Source organism: Diadema antillarum, unplaced genomic scaffold, assembly GCF_040938485.1.
Source record: "Diadema antillarum isolate AM-2024a unplaced genomic scaffold, OU_Dant_1.0 scf00000108, whole genome shotgun sequence".
NCBI lineage: Eukaryota > Metazoa > Echinodermata > Echinoidea > Diadematoida > Diadematidae > Diadema > Diadema antillarum.
The window spans coordinates 1,139,056-1,158,330 of record NW_027270997.1 but is presented as its reverse complement, the minus strand read 5'-3'; the positions used below and the strand labels follow the sequence as shown (position 1 = coordinate 1,158,330).

The following is a 19,275-nucleotide window of genomic DNA, read 5'->3' as shown; positions in this document are numbered from 1 at the left end:
ACCTGATAAGTAGCTTGGCATCAGAAGAGACATTATGCACCATCTCAAAAGTGCCAAAATGGCATCATATGTAAGGCGTACATGCAGCAAAAAGAGTCCTACAGATTATTTTGTTTGCACGAAATGTAGCAGCAGAAGGTTGCTATTCCAAGTAACTGTTACCTAAACTCTACCATGACCATCACGCACCCCCTCCCCCCCCCCCCCCCCCCCCCCTCCTCCCAACCCCATTCAATGAACAGGTTAACCTGAAAATCCCTCAATCCTACCTGGAATCATGCTCTACTTGTTTCACCCTAACTGAGATGCGTGCTGCCTGCATCTGCTGGTGTCAACACAATCAAGGCTTTGGCACGGGGCGTCGTCACCTGCCATTTCATGTTCCACGACCTGCCGCATCTACTTAGCCGAGATCGGCTCCCCCTGTCCTCTTCTTTGGCAGAGGGTCAATGCAAACAACTTTCGTGTCCAACATTCTGCTCATGTCATGCAGTGGACATTAGAGCAAATGATGTTGCGTGCAACAACGGGCCATGTCATGAACTGAATACCTGATACCACTTTGGTCTTTCATTTAATAACACTCACATATATTTGATACCCCCTCCCCCCCCCCCCCCAAAAAAAAGAGCCCAGATCAAAAAGAATAAAAATCGCAGAAAAACCTTTGTTTTCACTTGCCTAAAATTCTTTGAACAACGAGGGTTATTTTCATAGAACACAGCATTAAGCCAAAGCACATGTGGAATATGCCTCTATTATTTCAACTCCACTGGACCACAAGGAGAATTACTTCTCTTCAATTTCATGCCACACAAAATGACTGGATATGCCATAATGCTCACAAGAGCAGTACTGGCTTCAAATTATACCAAAATAACATCTGTCAGCCTTTCCATGATGTTTAGAGACTTTAAGCATGGCGATAGTTTGCAAAAATATCAGGTTTCGCTGGCTGTTTTGCTGGTAGTAATCTTTGCGAAGACGTGAAAACATGCTGAGATCAGTGAGTCCTTACTGTCTTGTACTCCCCCAGTGAGGGGAAAAATGAGAGATAGAGAGAGAAGAACAAGCAGTTGTTCACTGGAGGAGCAAAAGAAGAAGAGGTTGGGGGGAAGGGGTAGAAACCTCAGTCAATCTTTTGTCCTTCGCACAAAATGCACACACATCCCGTCCCTCCTTTTGATTATTAGGACACTCTTCTTCAGCTCTCTCCAAGATGCTTCATGGGCTGAGATGTGAGCTGGGGGGAATGGGACGTCTCCCGGGGAGGATTAATCATGTTCTGGCACTGCGCTCCGTCTCCGCCAGGCACTCTCGCACCAAGGCCTTGGCGTGTGTGATCCCTGCCATCAAAAGAGAATAGGGAGGAGAAACATGGAAAAATACACATATTATGTCATCATTCGGTGTTCACGATCAGTCATTAACATAGGATTGATCAACAACACAATAATGCTATGCCAAATTTCTTGTCTTTTTTCTTTTAGTTACTGGCTTGTGCAGCAGAGCAGCCATAATATGAAAAGCTAGTCTTCTTTCCTGGATTTATTTTGTTGTGGGTTGTTGATTTTTTTTTGATTTTTTTTTTTTTGGGTATTGTGGGGGGGGGGGGGGGGTCCCCTTCAGAAGTGTGCAGGGGACATGGCTAAAGTATATGATTGCATAGTCTGGCTGTAAAACGGCAAACTCCTAACACAAACATACATGTATTGATGCATTACTTTAAATCTTTTACATTGACGCACCAGTGAAATCTAATGCTCAAATCATACACATTTATACCATCTCAAAGAGGACTGTCATTGGAGAGAGGAAATAAGAATCAAATTTGCTGCCAAGTCTGTCCTAGGACCAAGAAGTAAATGTTTTCACACAGCATGCAAATCTTCCTGTTTATATTCACATGATATTGCTTCTGTGCTCTGCCGCAAAGTTTATGAACACTTGCTCGTTTAAACCTGACACTCACTAACTTTCTATTGACAATCAGAAAGTCAGGAACAAGACTTTATGGAAGGACTCACGAGAATTTCAACTAAATTTTCCACTCCACATATGGATCACATTTAAGGGGAAAAACAAAACAAGAAAGGTGTAGAGGGGTCAGGGAGGTATCAAACCTCTTCTCAGTCTCTCGGTGGCCGTCCGGCTCCCTGCGTACGTCGGTCGGATGTCCCTGCCCATGTCTTCGATGACCGCCAGTAGCTCGGCGTATTTGCTCTGTGGCGCCGACGGCCTCTGTTGCTGAAGTTGCTGTATCACTGCCGCGGCATTCAGTCCTTCCCAAACAAAACAAAAGAAAACATCAGTGTGCCTTCAGTCAAAGTTTTACTGGATAAGACATGAGAATAATTATGACTATACTGTATTATACGGTCATCTGAAATAAAATCTGATTCTGCAAATTTTATATTGAGATGTGAATACACAGTGTAGGGTGATAGGAGCACACCATTTATGTGCAGTAATATATCAAGTTTGAGGAAGGGGGGGGGGGTGGGGGATGGCTGACAAACAAAACTGCATGAAATAGAACAATGTGCAGTGCTGTCAATCAAATAGCTATGCACACAGCACTGTATGCAGAATAATTGCTTTGCGGCTAGTAATCAGCATTTCTCATCAAAACAGAAGTGGGCCAAATACACCAAATATGTCCAAACCCAAGATGGGCTAACGTGCCTGTTCTCATGTTAAAATGTTGTTTTATCTTCTCTTGTTTTTAAACGCTGGCCTAGTTTCTGTTATGATGGGTTGGAACATACATACACTGTAAATGGTTCTTAGCCACATGTTGGTTCTAGATACCTAGATACCTTTCAAGGAGGCCAGAACATTACCAGTTCTCAGCAGTGTGTGGATTCCCCACCTCAAGTGAGCTCAACCTGTACCTGTTCTTAGATACATACACATTGTGTGTACACCGGTTCTGAGTCATCCAGTGAAGAGCTACATACAGTATGTATGATCCACAAACAAGCATACATGTACATAAATGTATGAGATCAGGCACATGAAGTGCAGTCCACACTGAATTATGAATGCATTCTTTCACAACAGATACAATTTGCGGTACAAATCAAATGCTAAGTCTGGCTGCTGTTCACTATGTCAATATTATGCTTTGAACTAATTTTCGAAAATGCCAACATTGATATCTATGTACTCAAGATATCAATTTTCTTTATTCCTGTAAAGTTCTGATATTTAGGGTATTGTACTGAAATGTATAATCATCCCTTTCAATGAAAATATACACTGTACAAAAACTTACTGTGACTATTTGCCACTACTGAATACTGGTACCATTTAAAAGATTGACATATTTTGCTTTTAATAAATTACGTATTAAATACCAAGCAGTTTGTGATTTATATCAAACTTCATCTGATGTCTACAAGTTTTCCTTTCGTGCATGCACTATAAAAGCATGGAACAAAATGGCTCTACAGTGTATCTACTATTTCCCAAAAGGACCCTCCTAAGTTTTCAAAACATGCTCTTTTTGAGGACCCTTCCTTCTCATCCTTTTTTCTGAAAGTCCACTCTCTACGCAACCTCCAGTTAAAACTCCACAGGAGATGTTTGGGAGGTCCATCAAAGATCCAAGAAATTAATATTAGATACTATTCACTTAGCACACAAATGTGAATTCCACACAATGGTTACCAGTTGAATATTTTCACAAAGTTCATTTGGCTGTACAGTAAGTTTTGAAAGGCTAGCCCATTCCTTTGATCTAAATCATCAGCCATGCCTCCTGGGTATTAAAAAAATGTTCCTTGCCTACACAATACTTCACATTTTTAAAGCAACAATCAAAACCTGTGACTTTCAAAGAAGTAAAATTACTCTGAGCATCTCTTCTTTGATAACTTCTTTTTTCTCACCCCCCCCCCCCTAAAAAAAAAAAAAAAATGTTGCTGCAGCGACTGGTGTACATGCCTTCGCTATATTGCATTGTTCTTCTAATGGGTCTATAGTACAACTTGGCCTGATTGAAAGTTTGATGGCACAACCCCATAACGTGTTGAGTGGCTATAATAACATTCCTTGAACCAAGTTTCATCTGGATGGCTAAATTGTTTGACTTGACCATTGACCACATGGCCACAATCTTTCCCTACAGAATCATTAGTTGTGCATACACTGGATATACCAAATTTAATTAACATTGAATCATTCCCAAAGTATGGAGAGAGAGAACAAAGGTGTAATTTCAGATTTAATAATGCAATTTTAGCATTTTATCATGACCTTTCACCCCATGACCCAAAACTTCGAGAGTGAATCATTGTCAGGCAATTCATGTACATTGTACAAGGTACTGTAAATGTATTGAGAATTGATGCAGATACCTTGTGTCATGGACAAAAAAGTGAAAAGTTAGCATTTGCACATGATCTTTGGCCTTTGACCCTATGGCTCAAAACCTTGAATACCTCAAATGGTTCTTGCATTACATTGTCTACGAAACTGATCATGGACGCAAGAACGGAGTGATGGACAACCAAAAACATAATGCTCCTGGCAACACTTTGTGGCAGAGGATTAAAACTCTAGAAACAACCTTCTGATCAAGTATACCTTTGGAAGTTTTTCAAGTGGTATCTTTTGTGTAAGCCTGTAATATCTATCGCTGTACTACGTGGTATACACCTCATTTTACAAGAGTACAATGTATCCCTTCAAAGACTCCCAGGACTTGTTTGTGAGTGGTTGAATCAAGCTAGTACGTGCCACATTGAATTATTACCAAATCTCAAGAGAAAAGTGAGCAAGTTCCGAACTTGGAGACGATATAAAATGCTTTTAGTGTTATGAGAGGCAATAACTTTTTGCCAAGTTGTTAATTTTGCGAATCATCAGTCAACTTGCAAAATTTGCTATTAAATAATGAAAAAAAAAAACCCTGCACAGTATAACTGCGTAGACAATAATATCCATTTACAATTTACAAAAAAAAAAAAAGCCTTCACGAAGACTTGAGTTTGCATCACACATAAGACCTGCCAGTCAACTCATAAAACTTTTCACAGCAAAGAGAGTGCTGCAACCTCAATTAGACATCAAAACTAATGAATGGTACAGTATGTCCCCAAAAAAAATTACAATCGGCTTTTTGCATTGATAACTCCCAACATGATTAAACTGTCTAAATGCTACATCAGGGTCTTATAAGACAACATCTTAGCTCTATTTTGCAGAAAACCTCATTCAATTTGGTTATGGGGTCATAGAGAAATGTGGATTATTGTAAAGCATGTCATGGGTCTGATTCTTCCAAGTTTAGCACTTGGATGCTCTGGGAACTGATATGTGTAAACACAATCGACAGAACTTGAAGGGAAGGGATTCCTGACATGTTCTACAAAACTCCTCATTTCTCTTTGACCACTGAAACAAATCAAATGGGGTTTTCTGTAGGATGTGGGCAATGAGTTATAGTTTCATACCCTGAAATTGTATTTGGATTGATTCACTAGTTCTAAAGTTATCATTGCGGAGGGTCCCACTGTAATTTTGTTGGGGGGACATACGGTATATTGCCAAGGCCGCATCTGTGAATTCAAGCAAGCTCCACTAGTGTCTGCTTCTGAAGTGGTATGTACTCCTCTTGACACATGCTTTTGATACTAATTGCAGCGTCTCACCAAACAGATGTGAAGACATGCTGAAAAATGTGAACACATGCATCATTTCCAGGCAGTCTTTTCATGTTCAACTTTGATCTTTTTCAAACTACAGACGCTCTATCGAAAGGCACTACTGAACAATCTTGCTTGTGCACAAAATGCCATTACATCAATGTTTTTGTATTTGTTGAATTGTGTTTCTTTCTGAGTAGTGATAGCAAAACTTTTCATGTGTTGGCACATAACATCCTATGAATAAATTAACACGAATTCCTAGACTTGCTAAAATCCTTTCACTGACTGCACCTCACTCTTGCCAACGCCCGCGATGACGGCAAGCTGTACGTTTACATGGCAACCAAACACACAAAGGAAGTCAAGTGTCATGCCAACGGAAATTCTCTTGTCTACGCAAGAATGAAAGCGTGATTCACATTGGCGTATGGAGTTCAATCAATAAATCCATCCAAATTAACAATAACAAAATAAAATTGTATACACTTCAACGCTGTGTCAGTATCACAGCATCACTGATGCACCACCTCATGACTAAGGCATTTGTCTGTGAGAACATTGAATGTTTCGTAGACACAGGAAATCCCATTTGTACCCGATGGGAGGTTGCATTCTGAAGAACGAGGTTGACGACATTGTCTGGAGTGTGCAGGAGAACAGGAAATTCATCATTGCGAGACAATTCTGAATCACACTTTTTTTTTTCCTGTACCTGACTCGTCTTGTATAATGTTCTTTAAATCGAATGTCTTCGTTGGAAAATGGGCTGTGTGTGTTCAGTTATACATCAAATACATGCTTCTATATAATCAAAGCATACTGTGTCTGATACTGTAAGAGGAGGATTGTTCACGTGCATTTCAATTTCTCAAATTTCGCGAGAGCCAAGATTTGCAAAATTTCCATAAAATGCATGTCAAAGTTTTTGTCTTCACTAAATGCACTGAATGCCAGTGATAATATGTAAAAATTTCATGCCCCAAAAAGGCTGTTGGCCCCAATTTGCAAAAATGTCATGCTGCAAAAATCTACCTGCTTTACGGTATGTTTGTGTTTAGGTCCTTAACTACACAGAGTAATGGCATAAATGATTTAACATCTTGACATTTAAAGTGAATTCATTAATAAACATAATTTCTTTGTTGAAGCACCCTAAATTGTCACCCTAAATTTAGAATCTCACAATACATTGCAGAGTGTATAATTGCAACCTCTAAACAGCTACAAGGCTGATTTGCCTTCAGGTTGAGAGGATAGAGTTTCATATGAAAGAATAAGATGGGTTATGAAAAATCTCACTTAAAATGTGTATGCTTCACACAGTAATTCTGAGCCATGTACAAATTGTATCTTTAGCATGCAAGCTGTACAATATGTAATTCAATTAAAAAAAAAACAAACAGACTATACATACAAGATAACCGAATTAAACAACAGAACTGCAGAGTAATGAGACAAATTAGCTGAATTACTAGTCATAAACTACAATGTTAACATTACTTTACATGAAACTGCTTGAGAGCACCGAAAAGGAGCTCGGCCCACTTCAACGAGCAGGTGCATCTTCACTGTGTACAGTTGATGTATGCATCAGGATGGGAGAATACCACCCTTTGTCAATACTCTTCAAATTCAATGCGGAGCGGAGCAAAATGGCTTTCAAGATGCTCACATGCAGAGATAAGTGATATGAACACACTGAGTGACGCTGTTAGAATGCAAATCGCATCGAGCGTACTTCATGCATGGTGTTATGTGCCAAATGCTACAGTACATTGTACCAATGGAAACTAAAGAAAGAAAGAAATGATAAAAATCAGATGGGAGCAAAAGGCTGTGAATGTGTGGATTTTCAATGCATTGTACCAAGGTGAGAACATTTTTGGGAATTTTGCAGAGTTTAACAAAAAATGATAATGATATAATGGTGTCAAACAGAAATTACTGATAACAATCAATGACCAACACAATGAATGTATAGCTGCTTGAGCCCATTTTGAGTGTCTATTGGGAGCGTTTATTCTTTGCGTTTCAAAAGAATTTGAGAGTAGTCTTTTGAAATGTGAACTTGAGCTAAATGTGCATGCCTTGGAAACATTTACAACTAGTTTTAACTGCCGATAATCAGCTTTTAATGTAATGCAGTACAAACTCGTTCCTCACTAGAATTACTGTACAGAAATGCCACATTTAATAGTATTAAACATTTTCCCTGATAGTCCTTAACAATCTTTGGAGACATTTTCAATCTCCTTTCTTTCCAACCTGAATTATAATGCCATATTCCTATCACTACTTAGTGATAATTTTAATATAGTGCAAATAAATCACCACTGGTAAAATACATTGAAATGATGAGGCACTGGGCAGAATTAAACCATCAGTCTTTGTACAAAGTACATTTGTACTCCCCCAGTTCAAACAAGAATTCCAGTAAAATTCTTCAAAATCTTGCCTTTTGACATTTTATCAAATGAACTCTCCATGACTCGACTGGAAAATACCATGAATAACATGTTTCTTTTTGCCTTTCCCCCAAATGAAAATTATACTGCAGAGCAAATGCGAGTCATTAAATTTTTCAGGATAAGATTTGGTCGGAAATCTTGAAAACCTCAGATCAAGCAATTTGTGTAATCTTCTTCTAAAAGATGTGAAAATCATATCAAATTACCTTCCTTCATATGGGAGAATATCTTTACAGCATACATACTGTAATGTACTTGCTATAGTTTTGTGTGATGAAAAAGAAAGGCGTTTGAAGAAAAGGAGTTAAAAATTGAAATAGAAAGTGATAGCTCCTATTACTTCCATTTGATTTCTAACACCTTTCCTTCAAGAGCCTATTATAATACTAAAAGGTGTATACATTCAAACTTTTTGAATGTTCAAAATAGAATACTGGTACATGTACCAGTCACCCCTCCTTTTTTAGCATACACTATTTAGAATTGGAAGAGACAGTCTGGCCTTTACCATTGTTGTGACAAATGGTGAACTCCGTAAAAATATGATAACTAAAACTGTATAAATAATACTGCAATACCAATTCATGGGAATACGGATCATTTTTTCCTTACTGACAACTAGTAACTAATACCCAATACATCGTAAAAATCAACAAATCAATTACTTACCATTCTTTTATATTCTATGGATTCAACTCAAACATTCACGTACATTTTCGATGTAATTCTCAATGAAAATGCAATTTGACTTTAAAGTGTAATATCTGTCATTCTGGAGGTATATTAGTTTTAAAAAATGACTGTTCCACATGCCCAGACATAGTTTAAAACAAAATAAAATAGGTGGCAAGTTTCAACATAACAATTTATTTTTCACCCCATGACACCCATCTCATGGAATTGCCCTGGGGTAATTTTGCAGGGGAAATAGACAAATTATATGTACATACAGTACATGTACTTGAAGTTGCAACAGTAACACACCATACCTGTACATATAAATGAGCATATCCACAGAATCAGAAATTGATACTGTCTTTGAAATAATGGTATTTGAGTGATACTGTGCTCAAAACATTGGAATTTTCAAATGATAGCAAGCACACACATGCATAAATCTGAGAAGACATCTTCCATGTTACAATAAACAGAAAGGTGGAACTCTTTGTAATGATCTTCTGGTACTTTTTAGTGTTGTTGTTTTTGTTTTACCATTGTTTTATTTTGTTTTGTTTTTGTTTTTGTTTTTTTTACAGAAGTCATGCATGTGTGTTCTCTTGCCGTTTTAAAAACAAAATGGTATCAGTAGTTTAGGATTCAGTAGGCTAAGAGTAAAAGAAGCATTCTGTTTTGGAAGTCTTAAATTTATACTATGATACCGGTATGCCCATGTGACAGTAAATTGTATCTTACATATTTGTCCATGCATGGCATACATTTATGAAGTATAAAGTGTATGCTACAATGAGAACTGTACACAATACAGTCTGATATGAAAGATGTTGATGGGTGAATATATAGCTTTATGGAATAACAATACACAGTGTAAGTGTGAGATGAAGACCTACAAGTGTACAGTTGTTCCAAGTACGAGAATGAGAAAGACTGTTATAACATAAGCAACACAAAGATGAGTGATTAATCTCAAGTGAAACTTATAAAGAACAAACCAAAATAAGTGAAAGAATCACATTTCAAGTGCATAAAATAATCACAAGATGGAGCAGTAGAAACTTGTTGAAAGTACATGCATTTGATGCGAACGCAAGAAAATCTAATTACTTGCACTTGCATAAAACAGAGATTCAATAATTCAACATACTGTACATGTAATTGCTGGTGAACAGAAAGTTTTGGCAGTATTTGTGACCAATTTTGCAAAGATACCTTAAAACAAATTTAACGACATAACTATTTTTTTTTAAAAGCAATGTTTTGGGGGCAGAAAGTGGACATCAGCATGAATGTAGTGAATTCAACTTTTGTACACTTATTGTACTGTACAGTGTACTGTGTTCCCCTAGGCCATGGTATAAGGAGTGATAAATGTCGGTCCTCAATTCAGGTTTAATCCTCAATACAAGTTTCTACTGACAGGAGGAGTGAAAGCGGTGAAAGCAAAGCAAGCAAGACATAAATACCTCTCTTGGCGGGTGCATGCACAAGAGTCCTACCTCCTGCATGTACAGACTGCTGGCCGGCCGGAGCGTGGGGCTTCACCATCAAGTTTGTGGGCATCTCCTGGGAGGACAACATCCCAGGAGGCAGGCCGGCCGATCCCCCTCCCCCTCCTCCCCCTCCGCCTCCCGCCATGTGCATGGTCTGGCCGCTCATTGAGGTCATCATGCGGCCGCCTCCCGCGGCGGCGGCCGCCGCGTTCATGGGCGTGGCCATCTTCGGTGAGGACGAGTAGGTGGACGACGGCGTGGACGGGCCGGGGACGCTGGGCACGACGAGGATGACCGGCTTCTTGTCGAGCTCGGTCATGAAATGCTGCTGTTGCTGCTGCTGCTGCTGATGGTGGTGGTGGTGGCGCTGTAAGTCAAGAAGCTCCAGCTGATCCTGGGGCGGATAGAGTGAGAAAGGATAATGATGATACATATCTCTCTCCCTCTCTCTCTCTCTCTTCTCTTGTACTCTGTTTTCGCTGCCTCTAGAGGGGTGCAACTTTTTTTTTTTCTATCTATTTAGGGTGATCCCTGCTCGTTGTGGTCCCTGGGCGGACAGACCGGGGCCTCTCTGGAGTCGACTCGGCAACTTAATTTCGGCTAAAATTAGTCCCAGAGATCCCTGTACGCCGTGCAGCACGAAAGCGGGGGCCCACTTTTTGTCTCCGGCAAAAGATGCACATACGACTAGACGTGAGAGAACTTGAGAACAGCCTGCATCTCTCCCCGACACACACGGAATGGAAAGCTTCTCTCTGATGCACTGAAAATGTGGTTGAGTGAGTCACAGGTAACACTCTGCATGTCAATCAAGACCTAGGAATATTATCAAGCAGGTTTTTTTTCCCCCCTCCCTTCCTTTCCCGTTCAAATGCAAAAGAAAACCTTTTCTACTTCAGGATGTCCATATTATACACCCATTATGCCCTTTTTTATCCCCCTGCCCTTTTCTCTCTCCTACATACCTCATTTGTGAATACAGAAGTGGTGGTCTCCTTTCGCTATTTCCTTTACAAACAGCATAATGTTCCTTTGCAAGTAGGGGAGGGGAAAAAAAAGAAAAAAGGGTAATATATATATCTGGGAATGGTTCAAAATTTGCACAGTTCTGTAAACATGATCTTTCACACCTCTGATATTGCCGGAGCACTCTGACTGTTAGCACAACACAAAAGTGCAGCTCTCGGCAGCATCTCAAATGGAAGCTACCGGGAGAAAACAAGAAAAGAGGTCTAAAATGGCTGTCACAATACACCCTCTCTCCTCTTATCCTATCGTACGTCACTGCCATGCTGAATTCTGTGCCACAACGGTGTATCCTGAGTGGTAATGCATGAATCCGAGACAAAGAGACTATACATTCCTTTCACATTCAGATCATGTTTCGCAACTGATTGATACCTGTTTGAGAAGGGCCCTCTATTCTGCCAGACATCAATCTTCAGAAATAAATTTGAAAAAAAAACAAAAATCCTACCCAAACCTGTGCACATTACATGGGCAGATAGTAAATGGTATGATGGAATATTCAGTTTTTTTCAGAACTCCATATTTGTGAAATCTAAAGCAGATTGCACAGAAGTATTACCCTCTATTGTACAGAACGAATTGTACATGTATACATGTACACTTCATATCAGGAGTAGCGTACTGTAAAAGTGGATATTTTCGCGTGAGGAATTTTTTGTGCTCGGCCGGGTAAAAATAATTTTGCTTGTTTTCAATTCTGCGAAATCAAGACATTAACTACTGGAACATATGGCATGCAAAAATATTCGCATGCTTTTGTTTTCGCGCTAGCTTCTGGTTGCATAAAATGAGCAAAAATGTCCACCTTTACAGGACAAAAGTGCATAAATGCCTGTCTTCTACAATAGTTTATTTGTTTGTTTGTTTGTTTGTTTTTACATTAAAAAAGACGTTCAGAATGAATTAAGTAAAGTCTTTTTGGCACAATTTGAAATATGGTACAAGCATGCACAAGACAACATTAACAAAGAAAGTACATAATCAATCAATTAAAAACATCTATTTTGTCACACACAAAGCTGTCATAGACACTGCATCATCAACTGATCAACTGAATTGTGTTACAGTTAATTCTCTAATGGCATTAAAAACAATGACTGAATTCTCTTGATCCAATATCAAGAAAATACAACTGAGAGTAGTTTCTGTAATGCTGGTGAAATGCCTTCCATTAAAAAAGTTTGTTGACTGGTTGAATCAACAGGCCTGCCCCTGCATACCGATTTTCTAGATCGCAAGCTTTTGTCACTCACACATTTTTGAAGGTACTGTATTTCCTTCAAATGTTGTTCTTTTTTATCTACCTAGAGATGATGCACAATAGTGCGCATTCCAAGTGATAACAGAATACATTGTAACAACAAGGTCCTTTAATGCATATTTTTTAAGCCACTTGTTTTAATGGTGAAATCAGTCCTGTTTCTGTACTGCTAGATATTGTACAAGTCCGAATCATACGACAACTTGTACATTGTAAGTACAGCTGTACATGATACTACCAAGACACATACACACTGGTACAATACATAAAATGTACAGTTGTATTTCTACCCCGGTGTACATTATATCTATAGATGATGATTGGCGGGGGAGGGAACATTTGGTACATGTTCCCGACAACAAAAGTCATCATGATCTGTTATATTATATGGGTTAGTCAAATACGTCAAATATGTCAACGTCAACCACCAGCACAACGCACTCGATCGCTCGCGCATCTGGAGCCAAATTCACTGTGCGCGCGGGTCCTTCTGTCATTTGTTACGTGAAAATGTTTTCCGATGGGAGAACATTACAAAAATGTCTCCCATGGGCAAACATAACCAATGTTCCTCCATCACGTGACTGTGTTTAGCCAATCACTAACCGGTATTTGACTAGTGCACCCATTTAATGTTGCACAATACATGTATACCCAAGGGGTCTGTATCCTTTCTGCACCATTTACAATGTTTTTATTATGGGTAAGATGCAAATATCTATCATCTAAAAGGCTTCCTCCCTACCACTTTAATTAATTTGTTTAAAACGGGAAAGTAAAGCCAACTGCTTCATTTTGTGTGCAGTTGACTAACAATGTAAAGCATTTGAATAAAGTTAAACAAAGAGAATGGCACAAGTTTCATTAGAAACTGGATGCAGATATAAAAATATTATGGCATTTTGACATTTCACATATAATTTGCTTCACAGAACAAGGACATTGGCTGCAACCATCCATGCAAATCATGAGATGATGCCGCTGCCTCATAAATCTGTCATCCCCCTGCATGCAAATCTTTATTTATTCATCTATTTATTTTTTATTAAATGAAATCAATAAGACCATCCTCTATTCTCTGCATTGATTTATTGTGCAGTGTTTCCCAACCTGGTACTGATGAATTTAAATGGGGTACCTGGTATGGGTTGTAGAAACTGGACTGACCTCTACAACATAATTATTACAATATATGCAAAATTTCTACAGCTATTTGTAGGCGAGAGCTATGAGGGACACTGTTCATGTACTGTACATGTATTGGCACCATCACCAATTTGATGCAACCATTTGTCTCTGTACCATACAATGTGAAACTTTGAAAAGCCACTACTTGCTTAATAATTGATGTTTAAGGTCTTGTCAGTAAACAAGGTAATCGCCAAATTGTGTCTCGCCCATTCGCGTACAAGGAATTAATATCTTTTATAACTCCCAGAAATTAATTGACCTGCTTATGACCTTTGATCTTGTGGTGACCTTCAACACCCTAAGGGACATTTACCATCCAAGTTTGGTCACAAATGGACAAAGGGATCAAAAGTAATGAGCCATAATCGAAACGCGCCATAAAAACTTAACATTGGGCCCTAAAAATTTGTTGACCCCTTTCTGTGACCTTTGACCTTGTGATGACCTTTAACTCCCCAAGGGACATCTACCATCCAAGTTTGGTCACAAACGGACATAGGGATCAAAAGTTATGAGCCACAATCAAAACGCGCCCTAAAAACATAACATTGGGCCCTAAAAGTTTGTTGACCCCTGTCTGTGACCTTTGACCTTGTGACGACCTTCACCTCCCCAAGGGACATCTTCAATCCAAGTTTGGTCACAAACGGACAAAGGGATCAAAAGTTATGAGCCATAAACGAAATGCGCCCTAAAAGCTTAACATTGGGCCCTAAAAGTTCATTGACCCCTGTCTGTAACCAGTGACCTTGTGGTTACCTTCAATTTCCCAAGAGACATCTACCATCACCCAAGTTTGATTGCCATTGTAGCAACATGTGCTGAGTTACGTGTGATAAGAGAGTCTTGCAAGTAAACTTTAACGTATGACCTCAAATGACCTTTGACCTTATCATGTGACCTCTTACGGCACTATAACATGAAGGTACCCCCAGTGCATCCATCACCCAAGTTTGATTGCCATTGTAGCAACATGTGTCGAGTTACATGTGATAAGAGAGTCCTACAAGTAAACTTTAACGTATGACCTCAAATGACCTTTGACCTTATCCTGTGACCTCCAACGGCACCATAACATGAAGGTACCCCCAGTGCATCTATGGCCCAAGTTAGGTTGTAATCCAAGCACTCGCCTTCACCTCCGGTGGGCGAGACAAAAATTGTTGGTTACAATATTGCAATAATTATAAGATTTATTAATCTTTTACATTTTGTTGGTGTACTTACATTTGAGTTTTACTACTTTCAAACATAATTAAATACTGATTGTAGTCATTGTGTCTGTCATGTACATGTACAATATATTCTGTAAAACTTTCAATTCCTAGCTGCCATAGGTAAAATTCATGTGTAAGCCCTGGACCTGGGTCTTTCAATCCAATTCTTTAATGCTTCAATTTGTAATCATTTTGTGCTTTATTGAATATCAATACATGATTTATGTATAGTATCAGCCTCTTTACAAATTAGTGCAATATTAGTGCATTGAGCATTTGTATGGAATGTGGTGAAATACTGACCATTACAAATTCAAATGCATAATTTTCATTTTCTTATAATCTTCAACATTTGCATTTCCCGACTTTATAATTTGTCATTTCTTTCAATGATAAATTTCATGTACGAATTTATCTAAAATCAGCATCTGGGAATCTTCAAGCAATGCTTTCTACATACATGTACATACTATGTAGATTCCTCATATTTCACATCTTAATTCTCTCATTTGTTACCCACGCCGATGAAAATCGGCAGGGGGTTATGTAAAGGGTTCCGTATGTTTGTTTGTTTGTTTGTTTGTTTGTTTGTTTGTGTGTTTGTGTGTTTGTTTGTTTGTTTGTTTGTTTGTTTGTGTACAAGATAACAAGAGAACGGGTAAACGGATTTGCACGAAATGTTCAGGGGATGTCTGGATAATGACAGGAAAGAATCGATTAGATTTTGGTGATAATCGGTTGACCCTTGCAAATTCTGTGCGACCTTTAAGTTTTGACCCCATGGTATAGTGACCACTCCGAAAATTTCCCGTTTCTCACTTTGCGATTTTCCGCTACCATACGAAAACATAAACTCCCAAACGATCGGACTTCGCTGCTCAAATGTTCGTAAGAATTCCGAAATTTACGTTTAGGCCTATTTGAAGGACTATGTCCTTCTGGATTTATGAAAGTTCGTTCTCCGTCGTCACAAACTGGCCCGTATTTTGATGATTTTTCAAATTAAAATTGATTGTTTTTTTCGTTGGAGGAGCATTTGCTCGGTCGCAGTCACACTGCACGATATGCGCGCTCAATGTCAATGCGTGTGCAAGGCTGCTGAAAATGCATCGCGCTCTACCCTGTTGGTGCAAAATAGCATCGGGGACGTTGCGGCGCTCGTTGGTGACCGAATACTGGTGCAGTAGACATTTGCATTTAACCCTTGCATTGAATAATTCCCGTAGACACTAATCATAGGGGTAATTGCCTAGGGGGTACGTAAATTTTGTTTTTCTTTTGCGCTTTTGTGGATACCATCAAAGATCGTACACTCATACGACCTTTGATATCAACACACTCTCGGCTTGCTATAAGCAAAATATCCCGCAAGAAAACGGCGTATTTCTCGATTTTTAGCGCTTTTTCGGCGACCCGTCGCGTAGACAATACTCTTAAAACTGGACTTAATTCGCGCGCGCTTGGAAAAGTTCCGAATCTGCACTTTTGACGGTGGAATTTGGGATTTTCGATGGATTTTTGGAGGAGACTAAAGGACTTTCCTGTGGTGAATGAGTGTTACCGTATGTGAAATGATGTGATTTGCGTGTGATGTGACTGTAGAACCAAAGATCGTACACTTCAGTGTACGATCTTTGGTAGAACGCACTGCCTGGTGATAAAGGACACTGGCAATTAAGTGACCGAATTCTGGTAGATGACCGAATGCACAGTATGTTTACCCCGACTTTGTACAAGGCGTGGGTCTGCCGCCTTTGACGGCCCCTCTCTAGTTGTATTTGACAATTCACTCATTCAATTTCATGTCATGTTTGACTTATTTGTTAAAACATGGAATATGGAACAATAGAAACAAACAAACAAACAAACACTCATTCAATGTTTACAAGTCAATACCATGAAATGCATTTTAATGCATTCAATTTAAGGATGCCGTTTCATTATACATACAATTTATACGCGGTGATAAGCACAATCAGGGTATGCAATCATGACTTTCTCACTTTAAAAAATTGTAACTTCTAAAAAAATGCACCAACTGACTTAAAAATTCACATGCAGCATGCCAAGACATCAGTAATCACATGTGGTAAGACAATAGCTAATTTCTTCTCATTTACTGTTAATTATTAAAGATTAATTACAAAAAACCCCCCCAAAACCCACGTAATGCGTCAAAAAAGGCGTTTAAATTACAACTTACGTAAAATCAAGATTTGAGGTCCATATTTTAAGTCTACCCCTATGTGTTTGGTATCGAATTAATGGATTTTTTCCTGGCATTGCTTGCATGCAATAAAACACAGTGGTTCTTTCAGCTGGAGAAAGTTATAAGGTCTGAAGTCCCATCCTGGTAGGAGTGTAATGCTGGCTTATTTTTTTGACATTGTGACCTTTTAACCCATGCTGTACAGCTATACATGGAGAAACAGCTTATTTTTCTGCTTTTCCTGAAAGTACTGAAGACACACTACAATATGGTGCGCTGTTTGCCAATAAATGTTCAGCCAGTTTTGAGTTTTGAGCCATTTTCAAATGCTGAGTAAAATAAGTGCAGCTGTTTTTCAGTGTTTTCAGTGAGGTATTTTGACTACTTTAAAGAATCTTTTCCCCTTATTGAATATCCTTGTTTTTTTAACCATGAATTGTACATATGTAGAAATCTATTGTGTGAAAATTTTAGCAAATTTGAGCAAAAGGAACTTATTTTTCTATATTTTTACAAATTGCTGAGCATAAAAAAGTGCGATACACGCCCATGTTATACTGCATGAAGGTCATATGATAAGTGTTCAGTGTTCATATTTCAATGCTTGTTCAATTTCTAAAGATATCATTTAAATAAGCAAAAACATAGTATTTTGGCTTAATATGTCATTGTTTGAGTGTCACAGCTTGGATATCAACTCAGGTCATCATAAATCTCACATTCAATCTTCTATCTGTGTTTACAAATATGAGAATTGATCCAAACACTGTGCGCACATTCAAGGTCAAACTGTACAGATAATTTTTTGATGAAAAATATAATATCTTCCAAAGTACCAGCCCTAATTTCATAAAAATTTGTAATAATGGCCACTATATGTCTGTTACCTATTCCTGAAAGTTTCGCCTCTTCACTCTTTGGCAAAAGTGAAATATGATAAAATATGTAAAAGTGGTTTTATTTGAATTCAAAATAATGCCTACAAAATTGATCATCCATTTCGAGAAGTGAAAATATAAAATTCATTCATATTTTGTGATATGTCATGGCTATGTGCTGGTGGTGAATGAAAGGGATATTTATCAGGAATATCTAACAGCAATATCAGATGAAAAAAATATTCTCCTTTTTTTTAATGAATTTTTCCAATATATTAGTCATTTCAATGTAATTCGACACCCCTAATTTAAATGCTAATTTATGCGCAGTTTAATGCAAAATTTTGACTCTTTCTTTACATGAAATGAAAATTTGAACACTCAGCTACAACAACCAACAAAAAAAGCATTTTCACCAAGTTTTTTCATTTTTGCCCTGTTACACAATTGCATACCCTGATTGTGCTATTGACCACATCTGATGTACATAAATTGATTTGGACAACTACACACCAACAATTGCAAGTAGAAAAAAAACAAAAACAAACTAGACTTAGAATTTGTCAACACTGACAAATTAGGTGATCCGATCTGTTTGGAAATCAATGATCTGAGTCCTGATCCAAATAGGCATGACCATACACGTTTCATCGGTGTTGAGGGGACATTGGCCGTGTGACGTTTGGATTCTCATTTAGAAAAGGGAGTCAGGTCTGCCATCTGTGGTACCGAATTTCGTATACAGTAATGAAGATACATAATGAAGTATATAATATGACCTTTGACTCCACTCTGCACACCCAAGATGACATCTGAGCAAAAAGTGGTTATTTTGTGAAATGATTCTTGTAACATGGTCTTTGCTTGTGCAAAATGTGGAAAAGATAGGACATGTATTCACCAAGATACCGGATGAAACATTTTTCGCCTTTGACCCTAATTTACATAACCAAGATGGTGTCCGATAAAGTAGTTGTTATTTTATGAAATAATGTACGTGGCATCAACTAAACATTTGCAAGATATGGGGGTGATAGGGAACGTCTCTTTTGAGTTAAAGCAAAGAAAGTTACCAAAAGAAAGAAATATGACAATACATGGAAGCTCAGCTTTGCACTTAGTGAAGTTTTTCGACATGAATTCGACGTTTTATGAAAAAACGAAGGACGCATAACGATAGACCAAAGTCTCAGCTACAAT

At 38.4% G+C, this 19,275-nt stretch overlaps 1 protein-coding gene across 1 annotated transcript; it reads right to left on the bottom strand.

Moving 5' to 3' along the window:
- Positions 1-637: 637 nt before the first annotated feature.
- Positions 638-10,624, bottom strand: LOC139719270 (uncharacterized). The gene is made up of 3 exons (XM_071630696.1): positions 10,264-10,624; positions 2,124-2,282; positions 638-1,346 (listed from the first exon to the last, which is right to left on the bottom strand). Exons 1-3 carry the CDS (start codon positions 10,607-10,609, stop codon positions 1,279-1,281), a joined length of 573 nt encoding a protein of 190 aa, XP_071486797.1. The 5' UTR covers positions 10,610-10,624; the 3' UTR covers positions 638-1,278.
- Between the last annotated feature and the right edge of the window lie 8,651 nt (positions 10,625-19,275).